The sequence below is a fragment of the Anomalospiza imberbis genome, chromosome 10, assembly GCF_031753505.1.
Source record: "Anomalospiza imberbis isolate Cuckoo-Finch-1a 21T00152 chromosome 10, ASM3175350v1, whole genome shotgun sequence".
Lineage (NCBI taxonomy): Eukaryota > Metazoa > Chordata > Aves > Passeriformes > Viduidae > Anomalospiza > Anomalospiza imberbis.
Genome location: NC_089690.1, coordinates 19,332,282 through 19,349,444, shown reverse-complemented (window position 1 = coordinate 19,349,444; position 17,163 = coordinate 19,332,282). Strand labels below are relative to the sequence as shown.

At 44.0% G+C, this 17,163-nt stretch overlaps 1 protein-coding gene and 1 long non-coding RNA gene across 12 annotated transcripts in view; one reads left to right on the top strand and one right to left on the bottom strand.

Annotated features, from left to right (window-relative positions):
- The window catches only part of DGKD (diacylglycerol kinase delta), a 61,225-nt gene extending 44,185 nt beyond the window's left edge, over nucleotides 1-17,040 (top strand). For 9 of the 11 annotated variants that reach the window (XM_068201016.1, XM_068201018.1, XM_068201014.1 and 6 more), the window contains 15 exons: nucleotides 380-541; nucleotides 1,274-1,402; nucleotides 2,366-2,462; nucleotides 2,754-2,864; nucleotides 3,607-3,703; nucleotides 4,447-4,554; nucleotides 5,135-5,248; nucleotides 5,640-5,774; nucleotides 8,199-8,350; nucleotides 9,112-9,223; nucleotides 9,390-9,482; nucleotides 9,810-9,929; nucleotides 10,266-10,383; nucleotides 11,635-11,765; nucleotides 12,887-17,040. In XM_068201016.1, the coding sequence (XP_068057117.1) occupies nucleotides 380-541; nucleotides 1,274-1,402; nucleotides 2,366-2,462; nucleotides 2,754-2,864; nucleotides 3,607-3,703; nucleotides 4,447-4,554; nucleotides 5,135-5,248; nucleotides 5,640-5,774; nucleotides 8,199-8,350; nucleotides 9,112-9,223; nucleotides 9,390-9,482; nucleotides 9,810-9,929; nucleotides 10,266-10,383; nucleotides 11,635-11,765; nucleotides 12,887-12,976 (1,769 nt within the window). In that variant the 3' untranslated portion in view covers nucleotides 12,977-17,040. Of the gene's footprint in view, nucleotides 1-379; nucleotides 542-1,273; nucleotides 1,403-2,365; nucleotides 2,463-2,753; nucleotides 2,865-3,606; nucleotides 3,704-4,446; nucleotides 4,555-5,134; nucleotides 5,249-5,639; nucleotides 5,775-8,198; nucleotides 8,351-9,111; nucleotides 9,224-9,389; nucleotides 9,483-9,809; nucleotides 9,930-10,265; nucleotides 10,384-11,634; nucleotides 11,864-12,886 lie in introns of all 11 variants that reach the window. The other 2 variants (XR_011002705.1, XM_068201013.1) reach the window with 2 other exon arrangements.
- On the bottom strand, nucleotides 6,182-8,323 carry LOC137480109 (uncharacterized). The gene is made up of 2 exons (XR_011002709.1): nucleotides 8,188-8,323; nucleotides 6,182-7,056 (listed from the first exon to the last, which is right to left on the bottom strand). It is a non-coding gene; the product is annotated as an uncharacterized lncRNA (long non-coding RNA).
- Nucleotides 17,041-17,163: the final 123 nt, after the last annotated feature.

Below are 17,163 nucleotides of genomic sequence, written 5' to 3'. Positions count from 1 at the left end.
AATTTATTAATCATTTCATGTCTGTCTGGTTAGAATTCCTGGCAATATCTAAGTGCAAATAAATGGAAGCCCATCACCTCTAGCAGAGTTTACATCTCAGGATGCCTGAGTACCTGTGGCATTAAAAATAGACACTTCTATTTAGAGCCTGACTGCTAAAGAACTCAGCAAAGTAAACAAAGAAGCTAAGCCAACCTGGTTCCAAAAGCTCTCCAGATCAGAGCTGAGACAAATGACAAAGGAAAGCTTTGTGTTATTCCTGTTCTTTCCTTTAAGGAATCAGGACATTTAGAATACCATCCTGTTGTTATTTACATGAGTGGGAGGTATTCCTTGCCAGAAGAGCTGTGAGGCACTCACCTACTTTCTCTTCATACAGCTGTAGATGAGCAGAACGCTCAGACCCAGGAGCAAGAGGGCTTCCTCCTTAGTCTCTCAGCCACTGAGGAAGGCAAGGAGCTGAGGAACGAGGATAAAATTTCCGTGCAGTCATCACACAGCAGCAGCTATGGAGTGTCCAAGGGGAGGAGCCAGAGGAAAGGTACTGCTCTGGGGCTACCACCATGCAGGTGTTGCCTGTGGATTATAATTCTGTTAGTTATAAAAAGGGAAGGAGGTATTATGTGTATTACCTTCTGTGTTCTGTTCTTCTCAAATTTTTACATTATTACTCTACAGGCCTTGCAATTTTCTGTGTTCTAGCCTGTGCATTATACATTCCATTTTTTGCTGCATCTCTCACAGCTGGTCCATGATCTTAGCATATAAAGCCTAGGATTCAGAAATTTTCTTGCACCTTAGCCAGTAATCTGGATTCTCTTGGCTTTCAGTGCTTGGACAAGGACAGTCTTGAGCACTTTTCATGTCATCCTTTGCAGATGACAGAGAACAGCAGCCAGTTTGCTTTAATAACTGTGTTATGTGAGTAATTTGTTAGAGATCCCTGATTACTGCTAATACATTTGGAACTTCCCGGATTATTGATTTGGAGCCAAACACCCTATCTGTTGTGCTGCTGGCACCAGCTTTTTCTCATCTCCGTTTCTAATATTTTTCTTGTGACATTTTGGTACTTCCAATCTGTGGGGTTTTCCAGCAGCACATATCTGACATCTCTGTCTCTTACTGACTGGTTCTGTCAATTCTTTGTTTTCTGGGGGCTCAAGTGTTTTGCTGTTGAGTGACTCCTAACCCAGTCTTGCTGCTTGGCCTGTGTTGGTCTGAATCACAGCACTATGTTTGTCAATAGCCAAATTTGTGTTGTGTTTTACAGCCTCCAAGTCTCCTTGTGAAAGACTAATAAACAAAGGAAGTTTGTCACTGGGCAGCTCTGCATCTCTTCCTCCCCAGACAGGAAGCCGGGACAACTTGCCAATGCTGAACACAAAAATCCTCTACCCAAGTAGGTGTAACAACCACCACTTCCCAATGAGGCAGCCAACTGGAGCATGGGTGACTGCAGCACAGGCTGCAGTCCTCATGTGAAAACATGAGATTGTCCTGCCAGATGCCCTTTGGTGCAAGGTCAACCATGAGAGAAATCCCTTTGTGGACAACTGCAAGTGGAGGCCTGGAATGAGCTGTAGTAGTTTCCAGTTTGTAGCTAAGACTTAGACACAGATTTCTATTAATGCCATGAAGTGGCAGAATTTAGATGCCAATTGCAAGGAGATACTTATCTCAAAGTAACCATGAGAAGGGGGAGATGATGTTGTTGAGAAAGGTTTCTGAAGAATGGCAGCCATAGGTTGAGAGCAACAGTTCCTTATGTGAAGTGACTGGAAGTGCACAGACTCAGCAGAATTCCCACCTCTCACATGATGTGCTGCAACTTCTCCCCATCAGTGTAGCAGTATCTTTCCATCTCTTCACCCAAATTACTTGTTCAAATTGCTCCTTCTGGAAGCAGGTAATTTCCTTTCTCTCTGACAAACCTACTATTTGTGGGTCACCAGTTAATAATTTAAGAAGCAGGAGACAGTAATTCTTGAATAACTTGGATTATAACTTCAGTCCTGCTTCTTTCTCTCTATTCACTGTATCAGGGATATCGCATGTCTCACCCTGGAACAAAAAACCTGCTGCAGAGAGAACTCCTATTTCTCTTTTCCATGTTTCTATACAACTGTGCTGCTAGCCTTGGCAGTATACTGTCAGTCAGAAGCCCTGCAGGCAGCCCCAGAAACCCTTCTCCTTGTTAAAAGAACTCACCTCTGGGGTGAAAGAAGGCACTAATGCTATTTGCTTTCTTCATGAATGACAGGGAAGAATGTATCAACTCTTGTTATCTTGTCTTTGAGATTGAAGTTACCTGTTTTCTGCTTGTTATTAGTCATGCTCTTCTCCATGGTCAATTTTCCTACAGATATCCGTGCTGGCATGTCAGGTTCTTTGCCTGGGAGCTCTGTCATCAGCCGATTGTTGATCCATGCTGATCCCTTTAACTCTGAGCCTGAAAATCTGTGAGTATGCTCAGGAGCTGGAAGGGAGGGCATGAGCATTTGCAAACAGACCTCAGCAGAGAGGGGGATTTGTTTATGGACAAAAGTAATGGACTGCAACAGCCTGGGGTTCCATAAATGGATCCATATGCTGGATTCTAGAGCTTAAGGATCAGCTTATGGAGTGTGCAGTGACACACATGTGACACAGTTGGGCTTGGTGGTCTTTTCCAATCTAAATGATTCTTTGTGAGACATGCACCAAATGGTACTAAGACTTATGAGTGGAAGTTTTGTTCTTCTGTTTGGCAGTGAATGTTACACTGAGAAGTGTGTAATGAATAATTACTTTGGAATTGGACTGGATGCAAAGATTTCTTTGGACTTCAACAACAAACGTGATGAGCACCCAGAGAAATGCAGGTGGGTTTTGTTTTAAATGACCTTTGGAACTATGCCAAAAGTGACTGAACCACTTCATGCTTCTGTGTGGTTTTGAAGCTGATTGTCTACAATGTGCTGAATAGGTGTATTGTCTACATAATGCTCCTTCAAGGCTTGAAATAATGATGGAAGAGATAAGTTACTGATTTATTACTGATTCATTATGCTATAAGGTATTTAAGTTGCTACATTGGTGCAGATTTAGCACATTGGTTCTATTTATGTCATCTCACTCACAGATTTTTCTCCTGGGCTTGCTATTTAGCTATGAGAGAAGCTCATCTCAATTCTAAATGCAGCAGAGGCTGGTTTTGGCATTGATCCTGATTCAATACAAACCACAGGTTTGGCCTTTTGAATACCTGAGCAACTACAGGATGCTTTGTGTAGCCTGGGATTGGCTGTATTTGCTGTATATGAGCTAATACAGCCAAGCACTGTTGATGTCCTGGTGTATGAGATGGACAAGTTCTGTGCCAGGGCAGTCTTTGTATGTTTCTGGTAGTGTCTGTTACTCATGCTTGATTCCTACCTGACATTTATTTAAAGGGAAGTAGTTTCCTAGAACAGTGACCACTTGAAGCAATTGACCCTTTTGGAAGCAAAGCCCCTTTGTGGTTTAGGATGTAGCAGGTACCATTTCAATGTGAAGATTTTATTCCTTCTTAGTGAAAGGGTAAATGTCTGTGCTGACTTTTTCTCTTTTTGTTTGCCCCCTTAGAAGTCGTACTAAGAATATGATGTGGTATGGAGTATTGGGGACCAAGGAGCTGCTGCACAGAACATATAAAAACCTGGAGCAGAAGGTCTTGCTGGAGGTGAGGAGTTAGCATATTCTTCTGTTCCTAAGACTGGGATGCCTAGCTCCATCTCCTTCAGGCACTGTGATTTTTGTCATGGTGATTTGGCTTGGTGACATTTGCCTGCCTGAAACAATGTACTTGGCTATGTGTCACGCTGAGCTAAAGTAAAAGTGGCTTTTCCTGGTTCTGGAGCATAACTTGTATTCTAAGCCCAAAAGGGAAGAAGTATCATCCTGCTGGAAAGTATTTGCTGTTCGCAATGCAGTGTTCAGCATGGATCAGATTGTTACATTCTATGTGGTATCTCACGTGAGCACATAATTTTTGATGGTGGGTGCAGTGGAAAGCTCTGAGTTTAACTATGCTGTAATTTGTATCCAGCTGGAAAAGAAATACTTTTGTATAGGTCATGTACAGCATAAACAGGTAACTTGCAGGAGAAGACCCTCATCACATGGATGTTTCAGGAGTTTTACTCCACTTCCTTGAGAAATAAATCAAGAGGTGTGTCCTGTTCCTGTTAGAGGAAAAGAAACAAAGAGTATCTCTCTAAAATCCATGTCTGCCAGAAGATGTGTGGCTTATGAAGCTTGAGTGGATACCTTCTACTCTTCTAGGCCAAGAATGAACAGGAAGAAACCTGAATTAATGTATTACTAAGATGGTGCTGACTGTTTTCTGTTCACAGAGCATGTGCTCTGGCAGGAGGGTCTCTCTCCTGCTGGGCTGAGAGTAGTGTTGCCTTCATTTCTGTGCAGTGCGATGGGAGGCCAATCCCTCTGCCCAGTCTCCAGGGGATCGCTGTACTCAACATTCCCAGCTATGCAGGAGGCACCAACTTCTGGGGGGGAACCAAGGAAGATGATGTGAGTATTCTCTAAGACAACACAGGAAATATTTCTACTACCTTTGCTTTTGAGGTCACAGCCTCTGAAAATAGTGCTTGGAAGAAGAGGGCAGGGGGCCTGTCTGCATGCACTTTTTGTTGGATGTGGCTGAGATACTGAAACCTAACTTTGAGCAGCTTTCATACAGTCTGTATGGATTCAGAAAAAACATCACCAGAGCATTTGGACATGCAGGAAGTTCTTTAGGTTGACCTTGTCACCACAGAGAAGTAAAGCCCCTTGACAGCAAAGTCAGGTAGATTCACTCAGAAACATTGTGTTCTTTGGAAATTTTTTGGAGTGCCTACTTTCAAAAGAATAATTATCACCGTGTGACCTACAGTTTTCATGTCTGAATTATACTTTAGCCGTTGGAAGCCTCCTTTTTTCACTTCTAGCTCATTCCAGTTCTTCACCTTCTAGCCTTGTTGTTAATTTTATACAGATTAAAGAGCACGATTAAAAGCCAACCCCCAGGTCAGCACCAATAAGGGGTAAAGAAAATGTCTCTCAAGAGAGCTGTGCCTCAGCTGAATTCTCTCTCCCTTGTATGTGGCAGACATTTACAGCCCCTTCCTTCGATGACAAGATTTTGGAGGTGGTAGCCGTGTTTGGTAGCATGCAGATGGCAGTGTCACGTGTGATAAACCTGCAGCATCACCGGATTGCACAGGTATCAGGTGCTTTTGTGAGCTCTTCCTGCCTGCCCCCTCTCCAGCTGATGACTTTGTAAAGCCCTTGTTTCTGCTCTGTCTGGTCCATGGAAAGAGCATTCACCAGGGCTGGAAATGGACATGTTCAGGGGCAATTTGAGTATGGAATTGTTTGCTAGCATTCATTTTACTAGGAGTTAGACGAACAGCTCAAATACAGATTAGTCCAAAGGCAAAGCAGGTATTCCCCGCTGCTCATGGGTGAGGTGTGTCCTGCTGCCTAGACATGTGTGCCTCAAGTAGCACCACAGCTACAGCACCTGGGGAGGGGCTTTGGAATGACAGAGAATGGCTTATGCTTTTGGACAATCAACCTTTTCGAGTTCTTCTGACCCAGTCACTCCCTTGCAGTGCCGGACAGTAAAGATAGCAATCCTTGGAGAAGAAGGAGTTCCTGTGCAAGTGGATGGAGAAGCCTGGATCCAGCCTCCAGGTTACATTTGGATTGTTCATAAGAACAGGGCACAGACCCTCACCCGAGACAGGGTAAGAGCATCCTGAATTGCCTGTGCAGTACACGTGTGTTTCAATGGCAAATATTTCTGGAGAGCATGGACAGGGCCACACATGAACATTATCTTTGTGAATGCAAGAAGCATATTTTATTACACACCATAAACCTTTTGGGAAAGAATGTGATTAAACTTGCATTCACCGCTTGGGAAATTAAATAAATAAGGTTGTTTATGCAAGCTTATTTTACTTCCTTTTCTAGGTGCCTTGTGACAGTGTTTCTTAACATGCTTGCATGCTGTTTTTTCTATAGGATGCCTGCCTCGCCGAGTGCTGTGGATTGTCTAGATTCAGACGGTCAATGTTTTAATTTGTCATTATTGTTCAGTATCTGGCTTCATTGACCATGCAAAACAGTGTCTTATGCCTTGTTCCAGACATGTGTGTCGGTCTCATCTCATAATTTTCAAATATATCTGATGAGTACCAGCAGATAAGCAAGCCTCCTTGCTCTTTTGCTGTATGATTGAGCAGTGGTCAGACAAAGGAAAGGATAAAGACCATGCTGTGGCACAGACACACTTTGAGTCCTCCCAGCTCTGTGATTGTCCACACATAAACAGTTCAGTTGAGAGCAGCTCTTCATACTTTCCAGCATGACACCCCTTTACCCAGCTTCCAGAGCAAATCAAAGTCCTCTGCAAAGGGACTCACCTGCTGAATCACAATAAGAAGGAGTACAACAAAGGGAAAAACAGAAAGCAGCCTGGTACAGGCCTGAGGCAGATTGCCTGGCAAGGGAATTACAAAGGTGATAGTATGAAAGGAAAGCAAAGGTGGGCATACAAAGCCTCTGTCATGGTAGGACAGGGCACCAGGGACCTCTTAACTGGGAGAGCAGTGGGTGTTGATCATAGAACTACAGAATGGTTTGGGTTGGAAGGGACTTTAAAGGTCATCTAGTCCAAGCCCCCTGGGGAGCGACACCTTCCGCTAGACCAGGTTGCTTAAAGCCCCATCCAGCCTGTGGTCTAAATGTTGCCAGAGATGGGGTATCCACCACTTCTCTGGGCAACCTGTGCCAGTGTTTCATCCCCCTCACTGTATAAAATCCTTCCTTATATCTAGCTGAATGTATCCTCTTTTGAGTTCAAAGAGTGTCCTGTCAGCTCTGATGTGAATGTTGTGGAGAGGAGATAGGAATAGTGCACACAATCTTTTGTGAAGAGTAAGAGAGCTTCTGCAGCATCACATTGACACTTGGAGGGACAATGACTGAAGGAGATAGCACAGAGAGCAAGAGAGAACAGGACTGCTGCTGTAAAGGGAGGGAAAAAAGGAGAGGCAGCCTATGTGTGGGCATGGTGGGAAATGTGACATGAAGCACGAGAGACAGAGAAGACAAGGTAGTCCCTTGTGTGTGTGCTTTGTTTTGGGCCATCAGAAACCACAGCTATGATTGTGCCAGCCCGTTCCTAATTGCCTACCAACTTGGTTTTGCAGTCATGGAATTGCCACTGAGGAAGAGGTTCCAGTTTTGCAGTTGCACACTCAACTTTGTCTCAACTTACCCTTGTTTTTCCTGCTGTCCTTTTAAAGGTCACAGCATACCCCTTCTTTGAAAGAGCAAACCTGCCCTAGTCAGTTGAAGTGGACTTCATGCATGTGACCCTGTACCTTTTGGTAACATTTTTCAAATGTGATTTGGGTTACATAATTTCCTAAACTGAAGATGGAAAAACTCAAATTCCCTTCTTTGTTTGGCCTCATCTGGACCACTAAAGAGTCATCAGCAAGAGTGAGATCAGCAGGTAGCTTGCACTGAGCTGACAGAGCCTGATTTTCCAGTATTAGAGGCAGTAAGGGAAGAGAGTGCTTTACTACAGGGCTCCATAGTTTTCATTCTCACCATATTCAATATAAATCCTACATTGGATCTGTTTTGCTTCTTCCCACACCACTACCTGCTGCCCACAGGAATATCAGTAAGGTTTCAAATGTGTCAGGTCCTAGCTCTGAGTTCACATGCTTGGCCCACCAGTTCCTAGGGAAGCCCAGTTTACTTCCAGATAAGGAGGAGCCTTGAACATTTTTAATTTCAAGCTCTGAAGTGTCTTAGTAATACTGAGGTGTAAAGGTGATATAGCTGCTCAAAGAAAAGGCTGCCACCAGTAGAGAATTGTTGGATTTTTTAAGTCTGGCCCTCAGTACTGCCCAGTAATTTTGACTAAAACTGTGCTTAAATATTCAGCCAAGAAATTCAGCCAAGGCAAGCATGTGGCATGGAAAGCTTCATCCCAGCCAGCTACTTAGCAAAGTTATAAGCAACTTAACTACTGGACCCTGCAGTGAAAAGTGCCTGTTCCAGATCTACATGTTTTGCAGGCATAAGCACAGTCACTGGGTTTTTATAGGAGTTTTACTAGGTACTTCACAGTTTGCTTACTGTGTTTTTAGGCGTTTGAGAGCACCCTGAAGTCTTGGGAGGACAAGCAGAAGTGTGAGTTGTCACGACCATCCTCTTTCTCTCTGCAACCAGAGATCATGTCTGAAGAAGAATCCACCCAGATCATCCAGTTTGGTCAAGCTGCAGGTGCTCTGATCCACAGGTGTGACTCAACTTGCTTTTGATGAATAGACCCTCTTTTAGGGCCTGAAGTTCTTGTCCTGCTTACTGTTTCTGGAGAAGTTCCTGTTCAGCTACATTGCTGGTCCATGTCACTGAGAGTAGCATCATTTGTTGTTCAGTGTCCCAGCTAAACAAGGACTAAAGCTGGATAAGCTTTCTTAGGCCATTTTGAACAAAATATGTTACTTTTATGAGCAAACATGGATCCTTTAATCCTGAAAGAACCTGTTGCCTTTGAATATAAAGTAGTTTTTTCAGAAAAGAAACAAAAGCCTCTCAAGGAGCTCAGATGACAGCCTGGGTTGTTGTAACCCTGATGCCTAGCAGGAATTTTTGTACAATGCCCAGAACGTATTCTTACCTGCTCATCCTTTGGTCAGGCATTCCGTTGGGCTTCTGAGAGAAAGTTCCTAGAGTCATTAGAGAAGGTTGCTGTAAGTGCAGCTGCCTTTCACATCACTCTAGTCATACTAAAATGTCTGGGTTGTGTTTCAAACTGATCCCATTTTGTGTGCAGAATTGAACATGTTGTTCCTGTGAGAGAGCTGCATTTCCTTGCCTGTGCATGCTCAGTGTGGCAGGAGGGCTGCCCTGCTTTGCCAGAGTCTGTGCCCCTGCCATGATCCCGGCTCAGCTCATCACTTGGATGAGTGTTTAAATGGGATACCCAGTCAGGAGAGATCGCCTGATTTGAACATATGCAGTCTGATATGCTGATGCAATCTCTAATTCTCTCTTTAGCATTCGGGAAATAGCTCAATCCTATCAGGACATGGAACAGGAGCTTGCCCATGCTGTCAATGCCAGCTCCAAGTCTATGGACAAAGTCTACGCTAAATCCAAGTCTACAGAGGTACTGCACTCACTTGGCATCTCCCATTTTGTCCTCACTCCTGAGCTTTTGGTTTTCCATTCTAGCTGACCAAAAGTAGGCCTTGCTAGTCTAAGACTTCTTCCTTTTGACTGCTCAGACCTGTGCACTTCCAAGCTTAACTTGTACATGAACTGCTTCCCTGCAGGGTCTGAACTGCAGCCTTGTTGTAGAGATGGTGAATAATGTCAAAGCCCTGCACAATGAGACAGAGCTGCTACTGGCAGGCAAAATGGCACTGGTAAGCAGGAGGAAAAACCAGCCTCCCACTTCTCCTCCTCTCCTCCTACTGCCTTGGCCTAGCATTTTGCTGGTCTTGGACTCTGTAAGTCAGTTTAGATGTTATTATCCAGGAATCATTTGCTACAGAAAATTTTGCTACACTAGTGTGCTGTGGAGCTTGGAGCTCAGAAAATATAAGAATTGTTAACTTGGTCTGGGCAGAGTACCTGCTCTGCACTTCCTGTCAGAGGAACTGCTTTGTTAGCTAGGAATTTCAAGACAAGGGCCTGGCTGTGTGTTCTACCATGAGGCTTTTAACTCTGCCTTTCTTCTATTCCTGATCCAGCAATTAGATCCTCCACAGAAGGAGCAGCTCCAGGCAGCCCTGGCAGACATGGACCTCCAGCTGAGGAAACTGGCAGACATTCCTTGGCTGTGGCAGCTTATGGAGCCCTGTGATGAGGAGGTGAGAAGGACCAGGGCTATTTTTCCCTAGCTGTTCTCTTTTTCCCTCCCTAGTTGTCTCTGTGTGTTTGACTTCCTGTGACTATATGGCTGATGTGAGAAAAAAATTTTAAGAAAGAAACTTGACTTCCTAGGGCTAAAGGAAGTAATTTCCTGCCAAGATCCCTTGCCTAATATGGGATCAACTTTCTCTGCTTCCTTTTCTGTCGTGATGAGAATGAGTTTAGGATTTTTTTTTTTCTTTAAGAGATCATGGAGCTGAGCTTGATGGTGTTTGTTGCTCTTAGTCCATTCCAATCAGTTTATGTGTGCTTGATTTTCCCTTCTGTTCTTGCAGAACCAGATGCTGGATTATTCTAAACGCAGCCGCAGTGGCAAATTCCGCCTGGTGACCAAGTTTAAAAAAGAGAAGAACAACAAAAATAAGGAGACTCACAGTAGCATGGGATTGCCGGGTACCAAGTCTGCTCATTCATTGTGTCTTTTTATCCCATCAGTGTGGTCACACCACTACCTGTTCTCGGTCTGTTTCCTCACACATCTTCTCCTTCTGTTTCATCTGCATCTGCCTCTTCTTGCAGGTCTAGTCAATCTTTTTCATGTGGCAAAATAGCTTATTGCTCCCTTCTGAGTCATGGTCCCCCTGAACCATGCCAACATTCGTGAGCAGGAACAGGAGGTACTCTCTGAAGAATTCTCCCCTACACTGTACAGATTTTCACAGATATTTCAGAGGATGTTTAGGGAAGTAAATTTGAGGATTTTGGCATTTTAAGTATAAAAATGGCTGCGGGGCCCAAGTCCGCGTAACTCCAGTCTTTTCACTGCTTATTCTCTATGATACAGTAAATGATATTTTTCTCAATGATTCACCTTCAGGCTTTAATCAAGTTTCATGTCTAATTGGCTGGGGACTAGCATCACCACAGGTGCTTCCTGACCTTTAATCCTATTGGTCAGTAAATAAAAACTGGCCATGAATCAACAAATTGCCATTCAAGACACTTTCTCTTTAAATTGGTCTAGTTGATTTTTGGTTTATGCTCTCCTTATGAAGGCTTTCTTCCAAAACTCAGAAGTATGACCTGTGCTGTTGGCTCTTGGGTCCTGTCCTCTGCCATGGAGTTGTGGGTACAGTCTCCTGTCTGACAGGCTGGTGTTCATTCACTGCCTCCCAAAACTGGGAAATTTTATTATTCTCTTATTTAGAGACTGCAAGAAGGTGGAAGTCTAAGCTCTTCCTCTCTCCCTCAGACAAAGGGGAGAGAAGTTGCCATTTTGTTTACTGATTGCAAGTGGTTGTACATAATAATGTGCAAACTGATCTGTGCTGTGATTCTCCATCATATATTTTATGAATCTGTTGTTTTGTACACAGAATTTACACAATTAATTTACTCTTCTTAATCAATGGTGTAAACTTGAAAAAAGTTACCCCTATGAAAAGATAGGCCATCTCATCCAAACAAATATGCACTTCCTCCTGGCTCTACTGCAGCAGGCCTCTTCTTAAGAGAACATCTCTTAGCTTTTTTTGCCCTACCTCCTTCATTCGAGATTGAAGGTTGTGCTGCCCTCCCCTTAGTTAGAGACTGTGGTCCTGCTTGCCTTCCTCCTCTGGCACTGAGTGCTGTGGTGTCCTCATCTCTCCCTGTCTCCTGGGATTCTGGGTACTCAATGCACTCCTGCTTTTCCATCTCTAACAGTTCACCTCTGGGGAACGGAGGAGGTTGCGGCGTGGCTTGAGCACCTCAGTCTTTGTGAGTATAAGGATATCTTCATCCGGCATGACGTCCGGGGCTCTGAGCTCCTGCACCTTGAACGGAGGGACCTCAAGGTACTTTCACGGTCGGCTCATGAGAAATAGCCAGCTGCATCTGCATGACCTCCTGTGCTGAATGTGCTTGGAAGTGGTCTGCCCGCTGTTCATTCCAGGTGCCTTGGCAAGATGAACAGGTTCACTACAGCCTCGTTTTATTTTCTCACCCTTTTGGGTCCCCTGGTTTTTCATAGCAGGGAAGTAGAAGAGCTGGTTGAGGGACCAGCTGTCCAGTTCTGCCACAGCTTCCTGGAGATATGATACAGTCCAGCACACAGATTGCCAATAGTGTTCTTTAGAATCTCTAATTTTAATGACGGAAGTTTTTCTCAGCTACTGTACCATCTTTGCAGAGGGTGCTGTAATTGGGAAGATTTGGTTCTTACTTTGCAGTGACTGGACAAATGGATCATCATACTTCTTTGTTACAAGAAAAAGTGATTGTGCACTTTGATGAGGCTTATGGATGGAGAGAATCTTTTTTAAGTAGGCTTAGCAGCCACATTGCACAACTTTTCATCTCCTCACCAGGAGACGTTGTTTCTACTGAGGAGAAATTGAAAGTGGTGGTTCTTTGCATGTAGAAGAGACTTGTGTCATCATTCTGGTGACTTGCATAGACCAGGAAAACACTGGTTTTTTTTTTAAGTAGTGTGTGGCATTTGTTTGATGCCCCTTGAACCTTTACTTATAATTTTTACCATCTTCCCATGGTGAGGTTTGCTGTAACCTGTGTAACTGACCCCTCTGCATGTCATTCACCTACAGCCTGTGTTTGTGGCATGGTGCCAGCTATCAGATGTGACTGGTTAGTTCTTCCTGCATGTTTTGGCTTCTAGATTGGCTCCTTGACGTCTATGTGCTCTTTCTGGTCTCACAGCCTTTGACAGTCAAAACAATTTGTGTTTCTGGCTAACAGTCCACAGTTGTTTCTCTGCATTGCTCTGTGCCCACTCTGCATTCCTTAGTAGCTTTTTGACATGTGGTTTGAGGCTCTGTATATGACTCTCAGGTTTGGAATTTTTCTGGTTGGTTTCCTCCTCTCTTTGTTACTGGCTGACTAGTTTGTAACTGTTGCTTGGCCACCTGGAGTTTCCTTCTGCCTTTCTTTTAGTGTAAGGTTTTGTTTTTTCTTACAGGACCTGGGTGTGACCAAAGTGGGTCACATGAAGAGGATACTGCACGGGATCAAGGAGCTGAGCCGGAGTACTCCTGCCAGCGAGGCTTAGCTTCTGTTTTCACAGCCTGTGTCTACCATTCTCCCTAACTGCACAGCAGTCACCTCACAAAGCAGATGTGCTCACAACTCTCTCTGCTGAACAGCCAAATTTTAGCTGTTCAGAGCTCATATCAACCAAGCATGGTGCTACTTTTTTTCCTGTGGGGTATGGCTGCATCCATTGGAGAGGCACTTCTTCTGTGGTTGGCAGAGCCTCCTGGAGAGAACTCACTCGCTGTTTGAAGAGCCATGTCCTGTGTCGTGGGAAGTTCTGGTTCCAGGGACAGTGCAGGACTCCTGAGAACTGCAACACAGATACCTTTACTGGATAACTTCATCACAGTAGAATCATTCAGGGCAAAAGATGTATTGGCCAGTCTTAATTCAGGAGCATCTGACAGTCTTTTCAGACCCAAAACTTTCCTGCTCTGTGTGTCACACCTGTATTTAGCATATTTAAGTGGGACAAAGCCTCTCCTTTCATCTTGCTAATCCCTTTTTAATGCATCTATAGTTGTGTGTAATTTGCATCTGAAATTCGAAGCCAGTGCAGACGTCTTCCGATTAATATCAAGTGATTCTCATTCACTCATGTTTTTGCAAACAACATGCTTTTGCATGTATTTTGCATGAAATACATGCAAACATGTATTTCAAACAGGGTTTGCACCAGCTGGTGGGGCCTTCTGCTGGGCCTGCTCTCTTCTACCAGCCAGGGGCAATGGTACAACCTTTAAGTTTTCACAAAAAATGTGGTGCTGAGTCATCACCGACTATTGTTCAGAAATTCCTGGCAGTAAGAAAAGAAAATTCTGGAGAAACAAATGGTTACAGGAAATCAGCTCTGACTTTCCTTCTTCTGAATTCATCTTTGAGAGACCAGATAAAAGGGAGAGGAAAGCTAATGAGCTGTTTGTGCTGCACAGGAAGGGAGATACAGGACAACTTGCTTCATCTTGAGGGAGGGAGCAATATGACTGTCAGTGGCCAGGTGTAGCTTCCTGCCTGTTCAGTACCACTTCTGTGGCCACAAACACGAGAGCTGTTTCTTTACTTCAGCTTTCAGTGTACAAAACTATTTCTGTCACAAAATATGTGATTTAAGTCTAGTACTCATATCTTTTCATCTGTCTAGGTTTCAGTAGCTTTTCCACCTTGCTTCTCTTTCTTCTGCCTTGCTCCTTCATTCCAGGGTGATACAAAAGATGAGAGTAGCTCACTTCTCCTGGGCTGTACCCCTAAAAGATTCCTTATGCTGTCAAACATTGGGGCTCCTGTAAGAACTCTGAGAGAAGGAGATTGTTACCAAGCAAATGAGCATCATAATGAAATCTGGAATATATTGATAAATTGCCTTTGGTACCAGCAACAGTGGAGCATGGAAAAATTAGTGCCTCTGAATCAGAGTTTCTAGATGGCTGACCTGAGTTGGGTGGCTGTTAAAGCCCAAGACCAGCATGCATAGTTATATCACCATCTTTATCATTGCAAAGGGAATTTGGCAACAGTCAGTGCTGTAAAACTTGGGAGACAGCAGAAAATTTTAATTACTCTGTCATTTTCTGTGTATTTATTTATTTTTTTATTATTATTACAGAGGGGCACCTGTCTGGCTACAGTTGCAGACAGAAAAGCCCACATACACAGTCGCATAAAAGATAATTTGCTGAGGACATCATTCTTTTTTACTTGTAAGGATTTTTATCAAATTGATATCACTTCTCTAGTCTAATAACAATCAGTCGAATTAGTTTATATAAAGATTTGTCAGCTTATAAAGGCTCTGGGCTGATTTCATTTCAGCTGGGCAAGCTCCATTGAATTCCCTAGTGTTTCACCAGGGGTTATTCTGACTCTGCCTGTCTGTTCTAACCAGACACATTCACCCATGTGTCTCCTCGCAGCCTGGCGAGTAACAGGGTTTGCTCATGAGAAGGTAAAAGACGACTAAACATGCTTGATCCAGCTAGAAACACAGTATAAATACTGTGGGGCTTGAGCAGGAAATATGTCCAGCCTTGCCCTGACTGTATTTCTCCTATGTATATGTTGGCAATTGCTTCCATAGCTGTATTTTTTATTTATCAGTACAGACTCCCTCTAACTATATTGAATTCCTGAGGTATGAGGTAAGTAGGAATTGCAAGCATACTGTATTGTCCCACTTGCTTGTTGAGGCACAGAGCAGTGTCTGGATGAAAATGAGGAGAAATCTCTTCAGGAGAGCCTCAGGATGCAGCCATCCTCAGTGGTGGTGTGCAGTGACCTCACAGTGTGTGCATCACACTGTCTATCCCAGAATTGTGCATGGCTGGGACATCCATGTGCCTTCCCAGGAGAGTGCAGCAGGGGGTGAGGCAGGCGATAGCTCCGGAGAGCAGGTGAGATCTGTGTTTGTTCTCTATGCAGCGAGGGAGCTGTTCTGTGGACTTTCCCCAGCAGCCTCGTGGTTAAAGATGCATAAACAATAAGCTCTTGCCTTGCATAATCCTTGAGGGATTAAATTCTTGCTTGCATAGAAACAGCTCCTCTCTACTCTTCCTGCCCAGAGCAACAGAGGAATCCAAAGAGTTTTTTACATTCAGGTGTGTTCCTTAATTCATGCCATATCTATCAAGACCTGATGGCCATTAGCCATTTGCATGAGTGATGAGGCCTGCACAGACACATCTTCATTTCTTTTGCTTTTTTGATCTGTGTGTCAATGCCTTCAGATCTTTTTTGTGCACATGCACATGTGTCAATGGGTTGACAGCCACTATATTCCTGTCTTACTTATCAGAGGCAGGAAGGGAGTTCTTCCTTCTTCTAAGAGCTAGAAAACAGGATCCACGTTTAACCTGAGTGCCTTTGAATATTTATTATTGTTTAGATCTACGAAACCACAAAGGGTTGTAGTTCTGTGTGTCTCACTGGGAACAGTGCAGATCTCTGTTGGCGAGATTTTTGTGAATAGATGAAGACAACTTGTCTTGAACATCAGTGAGTGCTATCTGCAAAGTAGGGAGCCAGGTAGAACTCCTGGCTACTGCCTGAGTTTCTCTTCTGACATCTGATAATTTTTTGTGGGAGAGAAACTCAGGAAAGACAATTAGTAAAAAATATGCTGCTTTGCCAAAAAGAGACTGTCCAGCAGTCTCAGGAGCACCAGCCTGAGAGAAGCTAGAACTGCACATATCACACAAGTGTTTAGTCCCTGAAGAAAAGCAACTCCTGTGAAAGCCATGTGGCACCTTCTGTTCACATCCCTCACCCCTGGCAGTGGCTGCAGTGAGCTGGGCATAGGGTTTCTTCTGCTCGGAAGAGGCTTCAGGCTGAGTTCTCACATTCTGGCACCATCATGGATATTTAATGGCAGATTCTGGGGAATGATGACTGGGGCTAGGTGAGATTGCATGCAGTGGAGACTGGAGGGAGGTTTGGCTGTTGGCAGTGCCCTGCCCTGGGCTGCCCTCGGGAGGGCTGGCCTCTTTGTTGTACCCTGTGGGATGTTGGCAGGAGCCAGCACAGTGGCCAAGGGGAACTGTGCCACTGGGTGCCTGGAGGTGCTGGCCTGGCACCTGGGAGCCTCCAGTTCTGCTGAGGCCTTCAGTACCAGTGCTATGTCTGCTTCTGCACCCAAACTGTATGGAAAGCTTCGATCATTGTTTTAGTGTTATTTTAAAGTGTGCATAATAGCGATGTGATTTATAAACAGACTGTTTACAAGACATATTTTGTATCTTAAGTTGTGTGTACTGTAAAAAAGGAAAGGATGAAAAATGGTGTTTTTCTACAACTGTCAGCAGTGACTGCATGTCTGTATCGTTGTCCATCGACTGTTGTTCCTCAGGGGTCTCCCCACCATTCCTGCGATCCTGTTAAAAGCATTATGGAAGCAAGTGAATCCCTGTACAGTCTTGGGAAGAAGGTTTTGTGCCTTAAGAATGGGACCTGCTTCCCTCCTATTTATTTTGTTAATTTATACAGTAATTACCATGGAAATGTTTCTTGGGATTTTTTTGTACATAGTTTACTTGTTGTAAATATGTTTTTCTTGTATATAAAGTAAACATGTTTCCGAGCTTCCAGTAAGGATTCTCTGTTACTGATTTTGTTGTGAGAGGGCTGCTGTGCCCATCAGATGGGAACCAGCTAATAAAACCTGTGCTGTGATTAAATGGTTTTATCCTGGCTTGCATCAGAAGTTCAGAGCTG